The following is a 15,064-nucleotide window of genomic DNA, read 5'->3' as shown; positions in this document are numbered from 1 at the left end:
GTGATCACACATTATATAGAACTGTCACTGCAGCCGAGGATTCTGGGTAACCTTTGGTCACATATTATATAGAACTGTCGCTGCAGCCGAGGATTCTGGGTAACCTTTGATCACATATTATATAGAACTGTCACTTCAGCCGAGGATTCTGGGTAACCTTTGGTGATCACACATTATATAGAACTGTCACTGCAGCCGAGGATTCTGGGTAACCTTTGGTGATCACACACTATATAGAACTGTCACTGCAGCCGAGGATTCTGGGTAACCTTTGATCACACATTATATAGAACTGTCACTGCAGCCGAGGATTCTGGGTAACCTTTGGTCACATATTATATAGAACTGTCACTGCAGCCGAGGATTCTGGGTAACCTTTGATCACATATTCTATAGAACTGTCACTGCAGCAGAGGATTCTGGGTAACCTTTGGTGATCACACATTATATAGAACTGTCGCTGCAGCCGAGGATTCTGGGTAACCTTTGGTGATCACACATTATATAGAACTGTCACTGCAGCTGAGGATTCTGGGTAACCTTTGGTGATCACACACTATATAGAACTGTCGCTGCAGCCGAGGATTCTGGGTAACCTTTGGTGATCACACATTATATAGAACTGTCACTGCAGCCGAGGATTCTGGGTAACCTTTGGTCACATATTATATAGAACTGTCACTGCAGCCGAGGATTCTGGGTAACCTTTGATCACATATTCTATAGAACTGTCACTGCAGCAGAGGATTCTGGGTAACCTTTGGTGATCACACATTATATAGAACTGTCACTGCAGCCGAGGATTCTGGGTAACCTTTGGTGATCACACATTATATAGAACTGTCGCTGCAGCCGAGGATTCTGGGTAACCTTTGGTGATCACACATTATATAGAACTGTCACTGCAGCCGAGGATTCTGGGTAACCTTTGGTGATCACACATTATATAGAACTGTCGCTGCAGCTGAGGATTCTGGGTAACCTTTGGTGATCACACACTATATAGAACTGTCACTGCAGCCGAGGATTCTGGGTAACCTTTGGTCACATATTATATAGAACTGTCGCTGCAGCCGAGGATTCTGGGTAACCTTTGGTCACATATTATATAGAACTGTCGCTGCAGCCGAGGATTCTGGGTAACCTTTGGTGATCACACATTATATAGAACTGTCACTGCAGCCGAGGATTCTGGGTAACCTTTGGTGATCACACACTATATAGAACTGTCACTGCAGCCGAGGATTCTGGGTAACCTTTGGTGATCACACATTATATAGAACTGTCACTGCAGCCGAGGATTCTGGGTGACCTTTGGTGATCACACATTATATAGAACTGTCGCTGCAGCTGAGGATTCTGGGTAACCTTTGGTGATCACACACTATATAGAACTGTCACTGCAGCCGAGGATTCTGGGTAACCTTTGGTGATCACACATTATATAGAACTGTCACTGCAGCTGAGGATTCTGGGTAACCTTTGGTGATCACACATTAGATAGAACTGTCACTGCAGCTGAGGATTCTGGGTAACCTTTGGTGATTACACATTATATAGAACTGTCACTGCAGCCGAGGATTCTGGGTAACCTTTGATCACACATTATATAGAACTGTCACTGCAGCCGAGGATTCTGGGTAACCTTTCCCATCAGGCTCCCTCTTTGTCCTGGTGACCGTTGCCACTGAGACTAAAAGAAAAGAAAATCCACAGTTTTGAGTTGTCACCTGAGGAGAAGATGATGGTAAATCTCCCAATGGGGACAGCGCTTTGGTGACAACTGTCTCTCACTTCCTTGTTGTGTCTGTAGAACAGGAAGTGAAGGGAAATCTCCTAGAATAGGAAGTGAAGGGAAATCTCCTGAAGCGGACACAGAGAAGATAATCCGCCAGGAGTTTTATTCCTTTTCTGCCCTATTCATAAGAAGAGCTTTACCCGCCATGTGCCACATTCTGTCTGCTCTGCCCCCCGCAGCTGGGACAGCACTGCCCCGTGTGGTCACATGAGGCGCCGCAGCCAGCACATTCCTACTCGGATCCTGTTGCAGTAAGAGGATTGTTGTTGAGGTCTAAGCTTGTTTGCACCGCCTGGTTTGTCCAATCGGTTTATGTGGCTGACATCACTAGGCATCTGTCCTGTGTACTGGCAGCGGGTTAACCCTGTAAGGTCCATCTCACCATGTCTTATCTCTCTCTCTCCAGGGAATTCCCAGATGGGGGCCACCATAGTGGACGCCTTGGACACTCTCTACATTATGGGTCTCGTGGAGGAATTCCGGGACGGACAGGAGTGGGTGCAGAACAATCTGGATTTCAGTGTGGTGAGTTTCCATATACGTCTCTTACCTTCACTATCCTACCTGCTGATACGTTCAGCACCCAGAGCTGAGAAGAAATCCCTGGCAATCCCCCATAGGGGGCACCGTGTGACTCATAACATGTGACCGTGCCGGGCAGGGGCAGCTCTCGGTCGCCTAAGGCCTCTCAGTCATAGGGGCCTTGCAAATTAACTAATTGAAGAGCCGCCTCTTAACCACTTAAGGACCGCCTCCTGCACATTTACGTCGGCAGAATGGCACGGCTGGCCACATGCACTTACAGGTACGTCCTGTGCTAGTATCCAGCCGTGGGTCACGGGCGAGCGCCCGCGACCCCGGTCCAAAGCTCCGGGACTGCAGGACTCGCGGACCCGATCACCACTGGAGTCCCGCAATTGGTCCCCGGAGCTGAAGAACGGGGAGAGGTGAGTGTAAACACAGCTTCCCCGTTCTTCACTGTGGCGGCGTCATCGATCGTGTGTTCCCTTTTATAGGGAAACACAATCGATGACGTCACACCTACAGTCACACCCCCCTACAGTTAGAAACCGAGGTCACACATAACCCCATCAGCGCCCCCTTGTGGTTAACTCCCAAACTGCCATTGTCATTTTCACAGTAATCAGTGCATTTTTTGCTGTGAAAATGACAATGGTCCCAAAAATGTGTCAAAATTGTCCGAAGTGTCCGCCATAATGTCGCAGTCATGAAAAAAATCGCTGATCGCCGCCATTAGTAGTAAAAAAAATAATTAATAAAAATGCAATAAAACTATCCCCTATTTTGTAAACGCTATAAATTTTGCGCAAACCAACCAATAAACGCTGATTGCAATTTTTTTTATTTTTTTTACCAATAATAGGTAGAAGAATACGTATCGGCCTAAACTTTTTTTTATATATTTTTGGGGATATTTATTACAGCAAAAATTAAAAAATATTGATTTTTTTTTTCAAAATTGTCGCTCTATTTTTTTATAAAAATCGCAGAGGTGATCAAATACCACCAAAAGAAAGCTCTATTTGTAAGAAAAAAAGGACGCCAATTTTGTTTGGGAGCCACGTCGCACGACAGCGCAATTGTCTGTTAAAGGGACGCAGTGCCGAATTGCAAAAACTGTCCGGGTCCTTTAGCTGCCTAAAGGTCCGGGTCTTAAGTGGTTAATATATGTAATTTATACAGTTATTTTATTTTTTGTTTGACTTATTTTTTCCATTATGGACATGAGTGGAGCCTAAGGCCTCACAAAGCCTAGAGCCGCCTCTGGTGCCGGGCCAATCAGTACGTTCACACAAGTAGCCCATAACCCCTTGTTAGCTATGACTCCGCCCACTCGTAGCTTACATGGGGCTTTCCTTCATTCCCAATGGATCAATGTATCAGTAGGGTAATGAAAGGAAGATCAATGCTGCCAGATATCAAGTATATTTGACACAAACTGGCTGCCCTGTTCTTTTTCTTGGTATACAACAAGCTTTATTGCAAGCAGTGCAAAGTCACAGCACCAGACTGTGGCGGAAAAACGTACTTCTAGAGCTTCTTCTATTCCTCCGATGCTTTTCTCCCTAATAGGGGCGTGGTCATGAAGTTGGAGTACGAGAGCAGGGCGGGGGTTATCTGGCCATGAAGGAACATGTGACATGCTCTCCAGTGCCGCACCCAAGGGATTAGGAGCCCCAAGTCACATAGCCTAGCTGGGGAGGTATTACTGTCATGGGCAGGATGAGGGGCAGTTGGAGAGGTATTACTGTCATTGGCGGGGTGAGGGGCAGCTGGAAAAAATTACCTTCATGGGCGGGATGAGGGGCAGTTGGGGATTTATTACGGTCATTGGCGGGATGAGGGGCAGCTGGGGAGGTATTACTGTCATGGATGGGATGGGGGCAGTTGGGGGGGTATTACTGTCATTGGCAGGATGAGGGGCAGCTGGAAAAAATTACTGTCATTGGTGGGATGAGGGGCAGCTGGGGAGGTATTACTGTCATGGATGGGATGAGGGGCAGCTGGGGGGGTATTACTGTCATGGGTGGGATAAGGGGCAGCTGGGGAGATATTACTGTCATGGGTGAGATGAGGGGCATCTGGGGAAGTATTACGGTCATGGGCAGGATAAGGGGCAACTGGGGAGGTATTACTCTTATGGGTGGTGTAAGGGACAGCTAGGGAGGCATTACTGTCATAGGCGGCATGAGGGGCAGCTGGGGAGGTATTACTGTCATTGGCGGGATGAGGGGCAGCTGGGGAGGAATTTTTGTCATTGGCGGGATGAGGGGCAGCTGGGGAGGTATTACTGTCATCGGCGGGATGAGGGGCAGCTGGGGAGGTATTACTGTCATCGGCAGGATGAGGGGCAGCTGGGGAGGTATTACTGTCATTGGCGGGATGAGGGGTGGGGGGGGGGGGTATTACTGTCATGGACAGGATGAGGGGCAGCTAGGGAGGTATTACTGTCATGGATGGGATGAGGGGCAGCTGGGGAGGTATTACTGTCATGGGCAGGATGAGGGGCAGCTGGGGAGATATTACTGTCATGGGTGAGATGAGGGGCATCTGGGGAAGTATTACGGTCATGGGCAGGATAAGGGGCAACTGGGGAGGTATTACTCTTATGGGTGGGGTAAGGGACAGCTAGGGAGGCATTACTGTCATAGGCGGCATGAGGGGCAGCTGGGGAGGTATTACTGTCATTGGCGGGATGAGGGGCAGCTGGGGAGGAATTTTTGTCATTGGCGGGATGAGGGGCAGCTGGGAAGGTATTACTGTCATCGGCAGGATGAGGGGCAGCTGGGGAGGTATTACTGTCATTGGCGGGATGAGGGGCAGCTGGGGAGGTATTACTGTCATTGGCGGGATGAGGGGCAGCTGGGGAGGTATTACTGTCATTGGCGGGATGAGGGGCAGCTGGGGAGGTATTACTGTCATTGGCGGGATGATGGAAATTACTGTCATGGATGTGATAAGGGGCAGCTGAGGGGGGGGGGGGGTGATGGAAATTACTGTCATGGGCGGGATGAGGGGCAGCTAGGAAGGTATTACTGTCATGGGCGGGATGAGGGGCAGCTGGGGAGGTATTACTGTCATGGGCGGGATGAGGGGCAGCTAGGAAGGTATTACTGTCATGGGCGGGATGAGGGGCAGCTAGGAAGGTATTACTGTCATGGGCAGGTTGAAGGGGGGCAGTTAGAATCAACATTTGTTGTCCTTTAGTAAAAGATGACTACACAAAATACTACAAGGTGAAGTCTCCAGATGGTGGTCACCATGCCAACTGGAAAAGGAACTATTGTCGTCCATTTTGGCCACATAAAGTTTTGTTGTATGATTTCTCCATGTAAGCTTTGGGCTTTCTTTCTCTGTCTTGCAGAATTCAGAAGTTTCTGTGTTTGAGGTGAACATCCGATTCATCGGTGGCTTGCTGGCTGCGTTCTACCTGTCCGGACAGGAGGTAAGAGTTTGGATAAGATTCTTTTTCTTTCTTTCTTCCTTTTTTTTTCTTTTTAAACAGTTGTCAGTGGTGGGTCACTGCTCGTGGGTGCGGGGCACTTCCTGACCTCAATCTGGTTGGTGGGTCACTGCTCGGTGGGTACAGGGCACTTCCTGACCTCAGTCTTGGTGGTGGTGGGTCACTGCTCGGTGGGTACAGGGCACTTCCTGACCTCAGTCTTGGTGGTGGTGGGTCACTGCTCGGTGGGTACAGGGCACTTCCTGACCTCAATCTTGTTAGTGGTGGGTCACTGCTCGTGGGTACAGGACACTTCCTGACCTCAATCTTGTTGATGGTGGGTCACTGCTCGGTTGGTACAGGGCACTTCCTGACCTCAATCTTGGTGGTGGTGGGTCACTGCTCAGTGGGTGCAGGGTACTTCCTGACCTCAATCTTGGTGGTGGGTCACTGCTCGGTGGGTACAGGGCACTTCCTGACCTTAATCTTGTTAGTGGTGGGTCACTGCTCGTGGGTACAGGGCACTTCCTGGCCTTAATCTTGTTGGTGGTGGGTCACTGCTCGTGGGTACAGGGCACTTCCTGACCTCAATCTTGGTGGTGGTGGGTCACTGCTCGGTGGGTACAGGGCACTTCCTGACCTTAATCTTGTTAGTGGTGGGTCACTGCTCGTGGCTACAGGGCACTTCCTGGCCTTAATCTTGTTAGTGGTGGGTCACTGCTCGGTGGGTACAGGGCACTTCCTGACCTCAATCTGGTTGGTGGTGGTGGGTCACTGCTCGGTGGGTACAGGGCACTTCCTGACCTCAATCTGGTTGGTGGTGGTGGGCCACTGCTTGGTTGGTACAGGGCACTTTCTGACCTCAATCTTGGTGGTGGTGGGTCACTACTCATGGGTGCAGGGCACTTCCTGACCTCAATCTTGTTGATGGTGGGTCACTGCTTGGTGGGTACAGGGCATTTCCTGACCTCAATCTTGGTGGTGGGTCACTGCTCGGTGGCTACAGGGCACTTCCTGACCTCAATCTTGGTGGTGGTTGGTCACTGCTCGGTGGGTACAGGGCACTTCCTGACCTTAATCTAGTTGGTGTTGGTGGGTCACTGCTCGGTGGAAACAGGGCACTTCCTTCCCTCAATCTGGTTGGTGGTGGGTCACTGCTCGGTGGGTACAGGGCACTTCCTGACCTCAATCTGGTTGGTGGTGGTGGGTCACTGTGCTGGGGGGTTATAGGAGCTTCCTGGACCCCATCCTTGTTACCTGTTGAGTTCTGATGGCATTTTGAGAATGCAGAATGCCCGGGTTATACTCACTATGGAATTTAAATTGCTCTAGAAACACTCTGTATGGCAGTAGAATGAACCTGTCCTCCCCAGCCTTATGGCCGACACCTTGAGGGACCTTGTATTACCTATATTGCCCAGATGCAGCTCAGTACCTCAGCTGAATCTTTCCCTTTGCTGTTGAAGGCCTTGATTTGAGACAGTGTTGCAAATCGCACTACTGCAGAGAGACCTCTGCTTATTTAACAGCCAGTGCTGTATTGGAGTGATCTAAAACCAGGAGACTGGATTGGCCAGATCTCAGTCCGACTAAAAATAAGTGACAAAACTTTACGACTGCTGTTCATGAACGATCCTCAGCCATGAAAGAGCTGGAGAAGTTTTGCCAAGAACTATTGCCCGGTTTCGGATAGGCAAAGTTGGTGGCGGCGCCAGCTCACCTAAAGAGAGTCGCAAATCTAATTGCAGCCAACGGTGCTCTAAGCCAGCGCTGACTAAAGGGGTCTATGTGGTCCGTTATTAGAAAAAGGGACCCCCCAAAGTCTTGTAACATTCGAGGTGTATGAATACATTTCTGAAAAATTAATAAAGCCGCGCTATAAAGAAATATGTGAAAAATATATATGTGAATATATATAAAGTGACCAGTTAGTCAATGAATAGAGGATAAGTGTGTGTACACCACCATATAATATACATTCGTCCATCGACCACAAAGAAGTAGGTGTAAGTGGTCCTTTTCTACACCAACCAGACTTGTGCAGGATGATCAATCGCTCAATTGTCACGAACGTAAGCCAATCATTCACCCAAAAATGAAAAGGAACTTGACATGTTGTAAAGCGTAACTAAGAGCTTTTAATAGAATAAAAAGGTTGCAATTACCAGAAGTAAAAACATCAAAGGTAGTTAAGAGACCGCCGGCTAGCGAACACCCGTCCACTGCAGAGATACAACGCGATGACGTCAGCACGTCACTCCTCCCGACGTGCGTTTCGTCACACTCTGACGTCGTCCTGGGGCACGGGCGATGCACTAGCTCATTGCGTTATATGGAGAAAACAAAGGAAGTGGAACCATGCCTCGATCTGAGTCATAGGTGGGGAACACCAGGTCTTCCGCATTGGAGGATCGGCAAAAGTCGGATACACCATGCTGGAGACTGGCAGGAGAGTTAATACCAAAACTAAAAACATGAAAATAAGTATATAAACGAGGACGAGAACCTAATGTTTGTAACGATATATATGTATATAATAATGCGCTAAATCAACTGATCAAGTGAAGTGTCAACACATCAAAAAATACTGGAGGAGAAAAACAATATATACAAAGAAAAATGAGTTCCACAATTCATTAGTATATAGTCCCTTGATGCTGCAATCCCAGGACAGCTCAGCAACACCTTCCCGGACCACACATACACAATGTGTGGGTTTCAGCAACTTGATGGTTTAGAACAATCAAACTGGTCAGGTCAGAGTGTGCTTTCCACCAGGTATTCAAGTGCTCAAATATGCAGGGAAAAAGGGAGAAAGAGAAAGACCAATAGTGTGATACCGTATGATGGAATACTGGCGTCTCACAGTACACAGAATATCACTCACGAATCCTCAATAGTAATAAGGCTGCAACGTATGTGCGTGTGTGCTGCTCAGCTTGTCGGGCTCCTCATCCGGCACCTCCGTGCGTCCCGTCACTCAAGCTCCTCCCCCACGCGTATCGTCACTAGACACGTGACTTATTCATGGGTCAAACGTGTTTGTAACAAGGGCTAATTAAGTAAAAAATGGGCACTTACCGTATATACTCGAGTATAAGCCGACCCGAATATAAGCCGAGGCATCTAACTTTACCACAAAAAACTGGGAAAACGTATTGACTCGAGTATAAGCCTAGGGTGTCTATCTCCATGCCTCACTGTGCCCGTGCCTCACTGTACCCATGACTAGACTGACGTTTAACATGGGAGTCTATGGAAGGGGGGCCCAGCTTTGAAAAATCAGTGCTCCCCAGCCGTAGGTCCCCCAGACAACAACCTTTGCACACTTGTAGAGGAGAAATGGGGCTACATGTGTGCCAAGTTTCGGGTCCAGGGGACCTTTGACCGGCTGTTTTTTTTGGCTCACCAGAGAAATTACTGTTTAACATGGGAGTCTATGGAAGGGGTGCCTGGCTTTGAAAAATCAGTGCTCCCTGGCCGTAGGTCCCCCAGACAGCAAACTTTGCACACTTTTAGAGATTTGGGCTACATGTGTGCCAAGTTTTGGTGACCAGGGGACCTACGGCCGGCCGGTTCCCGGGTCCACAAAGTCCGGGAGATCAGTCGCAAAAAGGTGACTCGAGTATAAGCCGAGGGGGGCATTTTCAGCACATAAAAAAGGTGCTGAAAAACTCGGCTTATACTCGAGTATATCCCGTATTCTGTAAATATTTGCTAATAGACCAAAATAATTTGTCGGGGTGGACTGTCATAACAATCGATATACCTATATTTGCCCCTAATTGGCAGGATGGTGTCAGTTGCTTCCTGACAGGCTGGGGGCCATATATCATCAAAGTGAAGTCTCACTGGGGGGGGGGGGGGCTTAAGTAGGACTCTGGAGCAGAGCCATGTGCCCTTTATCTCCCATAGCAACAATTTAGCTGCCAGCGGGGAACACGTATGGCACAATTTCAGTCCCTGTGGCCTGTAGGGACTGTTTGGGCTTTGTACTTGAATGCATGGAGCAGAATTGTGTCCTATCCTAGTGCAGAGCTGATCATCTCAGAGGTTACAAAGACGTGCCTGGGAAGCACAGACGGGAACTATAAAGGAGTGGGGAGGGGGAATGCACTCTAAACGCTGATTCTTTCATTATTTTATTAGAAGACGGCCAGTTATAAGTTTGGTTTAGTCACACTGTGTGTTTGTGTGTTTATAAATTACATCTGATACTTGATTGTAAAGACCATCAAAGACGCAGCGGATGATTGAAATCTGACAAAGGAAGGATGCGCTTCTTTCTTTCTTTCTTTCTTTCTTTCTTTCTTTCTTTCTTTCTTTTTTTCTTTTTCTTTCTTCTTCTTCGTTCTTATTTCTTCTTTGTTCTTATTTCTTCTTCGTTCTTATTTCTTCTTCGTTCTTCTTTCTTCTTTCTTCTTTTCCTTCTTCCTTTTTCCTTCTTCTTCCTTCTTCTTTTTCCTTTTTCCTTCTTCTTCCTTCTTCCTTCTTCTTTTTCCTTTTTCCTTCTTCTTCCTTCTTCCTCTTCCTTCTTCCTCTTCCTTCTTCCTCTTCCTTCTTCTTCCTTCTTCCTCTTCCTTCTTCCTCTTCCTTCTTCCTCTTCCTTCTTCCTCTTCCTTCTTCCTCTTCCTTCTTCCTCTTCCTTCTTCCTCTTCCTTCTTCCTCTTCCTTCTTCTTCTTCCTTCTTCCTTCTTCCTCTTTCTTCTTCCTCTTTCTTCTTCTTCCTTCTTCTTCTTCCTTCTTCTTCTTCCTTCTTCTTCTTCCTTCTTCTTCTTCCTTCTTCTTCTTCCTTCTTCTTCTTCTTCCTTCTTCTTCTTCCTTCTTCTTCTTCCTTCTTCTTCTTTCTTCTTTCCTCTTCCTCCGAGTGGCGCTTTGTTTTCATGGCTGCTGCACTTTACACTCCTGTTTTTAATTCAAAGGCTGTCAATGTGAAGGCATCTGAAATACGTGGCACACCCAGGCCATATATATTCCACATGTTCCTGCAATCCTTACTCTGCTTCATCCTAAAGATTGACGGTCATGTGGAAGAAAGAAAAGGGGAACTTTCACAAACGGTAGAATTTTATAAAATCCGCCCTTTTTATATATATTTTTTATTTTTATTTTTTTCAACCGCAGCGTCAACAATTGTTTCACCAGAATGCATTCGCTTTGGATTTTTCTTCCTATATATACACAGCCGTGGCCAAAAGTTTGGAGAATGCACAAATATAAATTTTCACAAAGACTGCAGCCTCAGTTTTTTTATGGTGGCGATTTGCGTTTATCCCGAACAAAGGGGGGTAGGTCATATTGCATTAGGGCAGGGCAGCCATCACAAATTTTACACAGCTTTAGGCAGGGCCCCCTGAAGCAGAGAAAAGTGGGGGGGGGGTTTGCTGACAAAAAAAAGTTGTAATCTATTCTCTCCTGACGTGAGATAGTAAGCGGGGGAGGGGGGGCCTGGGGACCACCGGGCCCCTTACAGGTGTAATGCAAAAAAAATAAAATGGAAGGGGGCCAGCCTGTAAGGGTCCCTGGGGACCATCGGGCCCCTTACAGGTGTAATGCAAAAAAAAAAAAAACGTAAAAAAAACAGAAGGGGGTCAAGCTGGGCCCCTGGGGACCATTGGGTCCCTTATAGGTGTAATGCCTGTACCCCCCCACCCCCTTAGGGTGTGCAACCCAAAGCTCAAACACACATGAACGCCACCTGCTGTCACAGGGAGGAGGCTCTGATGGTGGGAGACAGTTGATTGGGAGTATATTACCTTACATCCTAAGTATAGATGTACAGTGGAACCTCGGATTACGAGCATAATCTGTTCCAGGAGAATGCTCGTAATCCAAAGTACTTGCATATCAAAGCGAGTTTCCCCATAGAAGTCAATAGAAACGAAAATAATTTGTTCTGCATTGACTTCAATGGCATGCAATACCGCATGCGGCCAGAGGCAGGGAGGGGCGCGGGAATGTAGTACTTCCGAGTCTTTCCGAATGGCTCCAGCGCCCCCCACCTCAGGCCAAACGCGGTACTGCACCCCACTTTGGCCTGAATCCTGCTAGTTTTGCGAGACAACACTCGCAAACCGAGTTAGGATTGTACAAAATACAGTGCTCGTATTGCGAAACGCTCGTTAACCGCGTTACTCGCAATCCGAGGTTCCACTGTAATGTGTTTCTACAGTTGAACCTAGCCTTTAATATAATGGGGGCATTTACACTGGCACCCCAACCACCCACCTGGTGCCACCCCTGGATAATGCTAATGCACATGGAGTGATTAGGATGTGCCCGGGCACACCCGGCACTACCTGTGCGCACACCTATGATCCCGAATGTTTTATAAAGAGCGATCAGATGACTTGCAATTAATTGCCAAGTGCCTCTTTGCCTTGAAAATGAACTTAATCCCATAAAAAAAAAAAAACATTTCCACTGCAATTGTGAAGAAGGCTTCAGGGGGCCCAAGAAAGTCCAGCGAGCGCCAGGACCATCTCCTACAGTTTATTCAGCTGCAGGATCGGGGTGTTCCGTCAGATTGGCGACCCGTCAAAATTGGTAACAGAAGTGACATTCCGTCGCCACCATCTTGCTACACCCCGCGCTCCTCCACAGTAAGGCCCCTTTCATACTGGGCGTGGGAGGTTTCCTCTTGAGCTACTGGACTCTATAAACATCTAATAAAATAAGTTTGCTTTTTCCAGTATTCATTCTCTTGTGTGTTTTAAATTTTCCCTGAGAGAAAACCCTTGAGGTGAAAAACCTCCTTTGATGCAGCAGGCCCCCTTTTACTTACCTGAGCCCGATCTTCCCAGCGATGAGCACAGCAGCTCCACCCACTGTCTCGGGTCCTAATTGGATAGATTGATCGCAGAGCAGCCATTGGCTCCCACTGCTGTCAATAAAATCCAATGAAACCGGGCGGGGCCTGCTGTCTGTGTCAATGGATACAGCAGCAGGACACGGGAGCGCGCGTGCCCGAGGGAGAGCGGCTCTCTAGCGGGCCACTCGAGAACAGGAGGAGCCAGGAGTGCCACTGAGGGACCCCAGAATAGGAGGATCGGGGGCCACTCTGTGCAAAACCAACTGCACAGAGGAGGTTAGTATGGCATATTTATTTAAAAAAAATAAAAAAAACTTTACATATCCTTTAAGCTACTGAGCTCTGTAAACATCTAATCAAGTTAGTCACTTCTTACTGCTAATTCACTTGTGTGTGTAAGTTTCCCTTGAGCTACTGAGCTCTGTAAACATCTAATCAAGTTAGTCACTTTTATTACTACTAATTCACGTGTGTGTGTGTGTGTGTGTGTGTGTGTAAGTTTCCCTTGAGCTACTGAGCTCTGTAAACATTAATCAAGTTAGTAACTTTTATTACTACCAATTCATGTGTGTGTGTGTGTGTGTAAATTTCCCCTTCAGCTACTGAGCTCTGTAAATATCTATTCAAGTTAGTAACTTCTATTATTTCAAGGCAACGCCCCCCAATATCTATGCGAAAAAATAAAAGCCCATAACCCCAATCGCATTCTGCCATCCACCAATCAAAACCTCCTTCAGATACCCAAAGCGAGATACAAGTCCAAAGGGGATCGAAGATTTGCAGTCCAGGGACCTCGTCTGTGGAATGCACTACCAACCACCATCCGACTGGAGTCGGACCACTTGGCCTTCAGGAGAAAGATTAAAACCCATCTCTTCTGAGGTCAAGGGGCTCCTTACCCATGAAATGGATACAGCGCCCAGAGGCGATTCAGTTCGCATGTGTTGCGCTTTACAAGTCTCTCTCTCTCTCTCTCTCTCTCTCTCTCTCTATTATTACTAATTCACTTGTGTGTGTGTGTGTGTGTGTGTGTGTGTGTGTGTAAGTTTCCCTTGAGCTACTGAGCTCTGTAAACATCTAATCAAGTTAGTCACTTCTTACTACTAATTCACTTATGTGTGTAAGTTTCCCTTGAGCTACTGAGCTCTGTAAACATCTAATCAAGTTGGTAACTTGTATTACTACTAATTCACGTGTGTGTGTGTGTGTGTGTGTGTGTGTGTAAATTTCCCCTTGAGGTACTGAGCTCTGTAAATATCTAATCAAGTTAGTCACTTCTATTATTACTAATTCACTTGTGTGTGTAAATTTCCCCTTGAGCTACTGAGCTCTATAAATATGTAAGGAAATAAAGAAAAACAGAACATCCATATGCAAGATTTTATGGTAAAAAAAAGAAATGCTTAGTCTTTACTATAATAATAAAGAAAATATATACAAAACCCCAAGAGAGAGTCTATAAATTATGCCTTCTGCCATGACGGCATACTGTTAGTAATGGTTAAGCTGAACCCGTTGAAGTGATCGCCTCTCGGCAGCGTCCCTTCTAACGGATCGGCACACAGAGAAGTTGCGGATGATGCATTATTGCTGCCGAAATTGAAAAGTTTTTGGAGTCGCCGGCGTCAGCAATTTGCGAAGCCGGGAAGAGCTGAGAACACGGCAGTAGATTTGTGTGCGAGACGCCGCGTTGTAAATCCACCTCCTCCGACGTTCACCGGCTGCTCGGAGACGTGCGTTCCTGTGGATTTAGTGCGGCGTAACAGCGCCGGTGTCAGGAGGCCGCGGCTTCCCTTTTTCGGCTGTTGATTTAAGGAGCGGCGTTTTCACTGGCGCTCGGCTTCGCCGCAGTGCCGTCTTCACTGTAAATCACCCAGACAATGCGCGGAAGACGTATTTACAAGCCCTTGTGCTGAATTAGCCGCGCTCCCCCATGTGCCGTTCGCCGGCGACTTTCTGCGGTTAGCTTGTATCTTAATGGCACAAGGTTCAGATTTATAATCCTCGTAAATACACTTCTGGTCCGACGCAAGTAAGCCTTTTCCCGGAGATGGCGGGCCGCGATGCTTTTACTAAGTGCATCAGCGCGAGGCGGGGGGAGGGGGGGGGCGCGTGAGAACGTCTGCGAGTCATGTCAGGGCAAAGTCTCTAATACACAGGGCGGGGGGGGGGGGGCCGAGTTCTCTTTATATTGCTATTGGGGGGGATAAAGTCAGATTTCTATACACCTTTCATGTAGATTTGGTGTAATGCTGTCTGTAGATTTATTGATGGACGTTTGTTTGTTTCAAGTTATCTTTAGCTGTCATTGCAAAAAAAAAAAGGGGGGGAGGGGTCAATTAGCTTGAATTTAATAGGATTTTCTATTAGGATGGATCATCCGTTTTTAAAGATGAAGATTAATCTGCTTATATTTTGCTTTCCCTGCCCCCCCCCCCCCCACCCTCTTATCTACATTCTCATCACTTTTTTTTTTTTTAACCTCTTGACG

General features: G+C 47.4%; 1 protein-coding gene across 1 annotated transcript in view; it reads left to right on the top strand.

Annotated features, from left to right (window-relative positions):
* The window catches only part of MAN1A2 (mannosidase alpha class 1A member 2), a 50,062-nt gene that overhangs the window by 14,168 nt on the left and 20,830 nt on the right, over positions 1-15,064 (top strand). Inside the window, exons 3-4 of the mRNA XM_040339226.1 lie at positions 2,205-2,323; positions 5,685-5,765. Coding sequence (XP_040195160.1) covers positions 2,205-2,323; positions 5,685-5,765 — 200 coding nt within the window. The remainder of the gene's footprint in view (positions 1-2,204; positions 2,324-5,684; positions 5,766-15,064) is intronic.

The sequence above is a fragment of the Rana temporaria genome, chromosome 2, assembly GCF_905171775.1.
Source record: "Rana temporaria chromosome 2, aRanTem1.1, whole genome shotgun sequence".
In the NCBI taxonomy this organism is placed as follows: Eukaryota; Metazoa; Chordata; class Amphibia; order Anura; family Ranidae; genus Rana; species Rana temporaria.
Note: the sequence above shows the minus strand (reverse complement) of the source record. Positions and strands in the feature narration are given on the sequence as shown.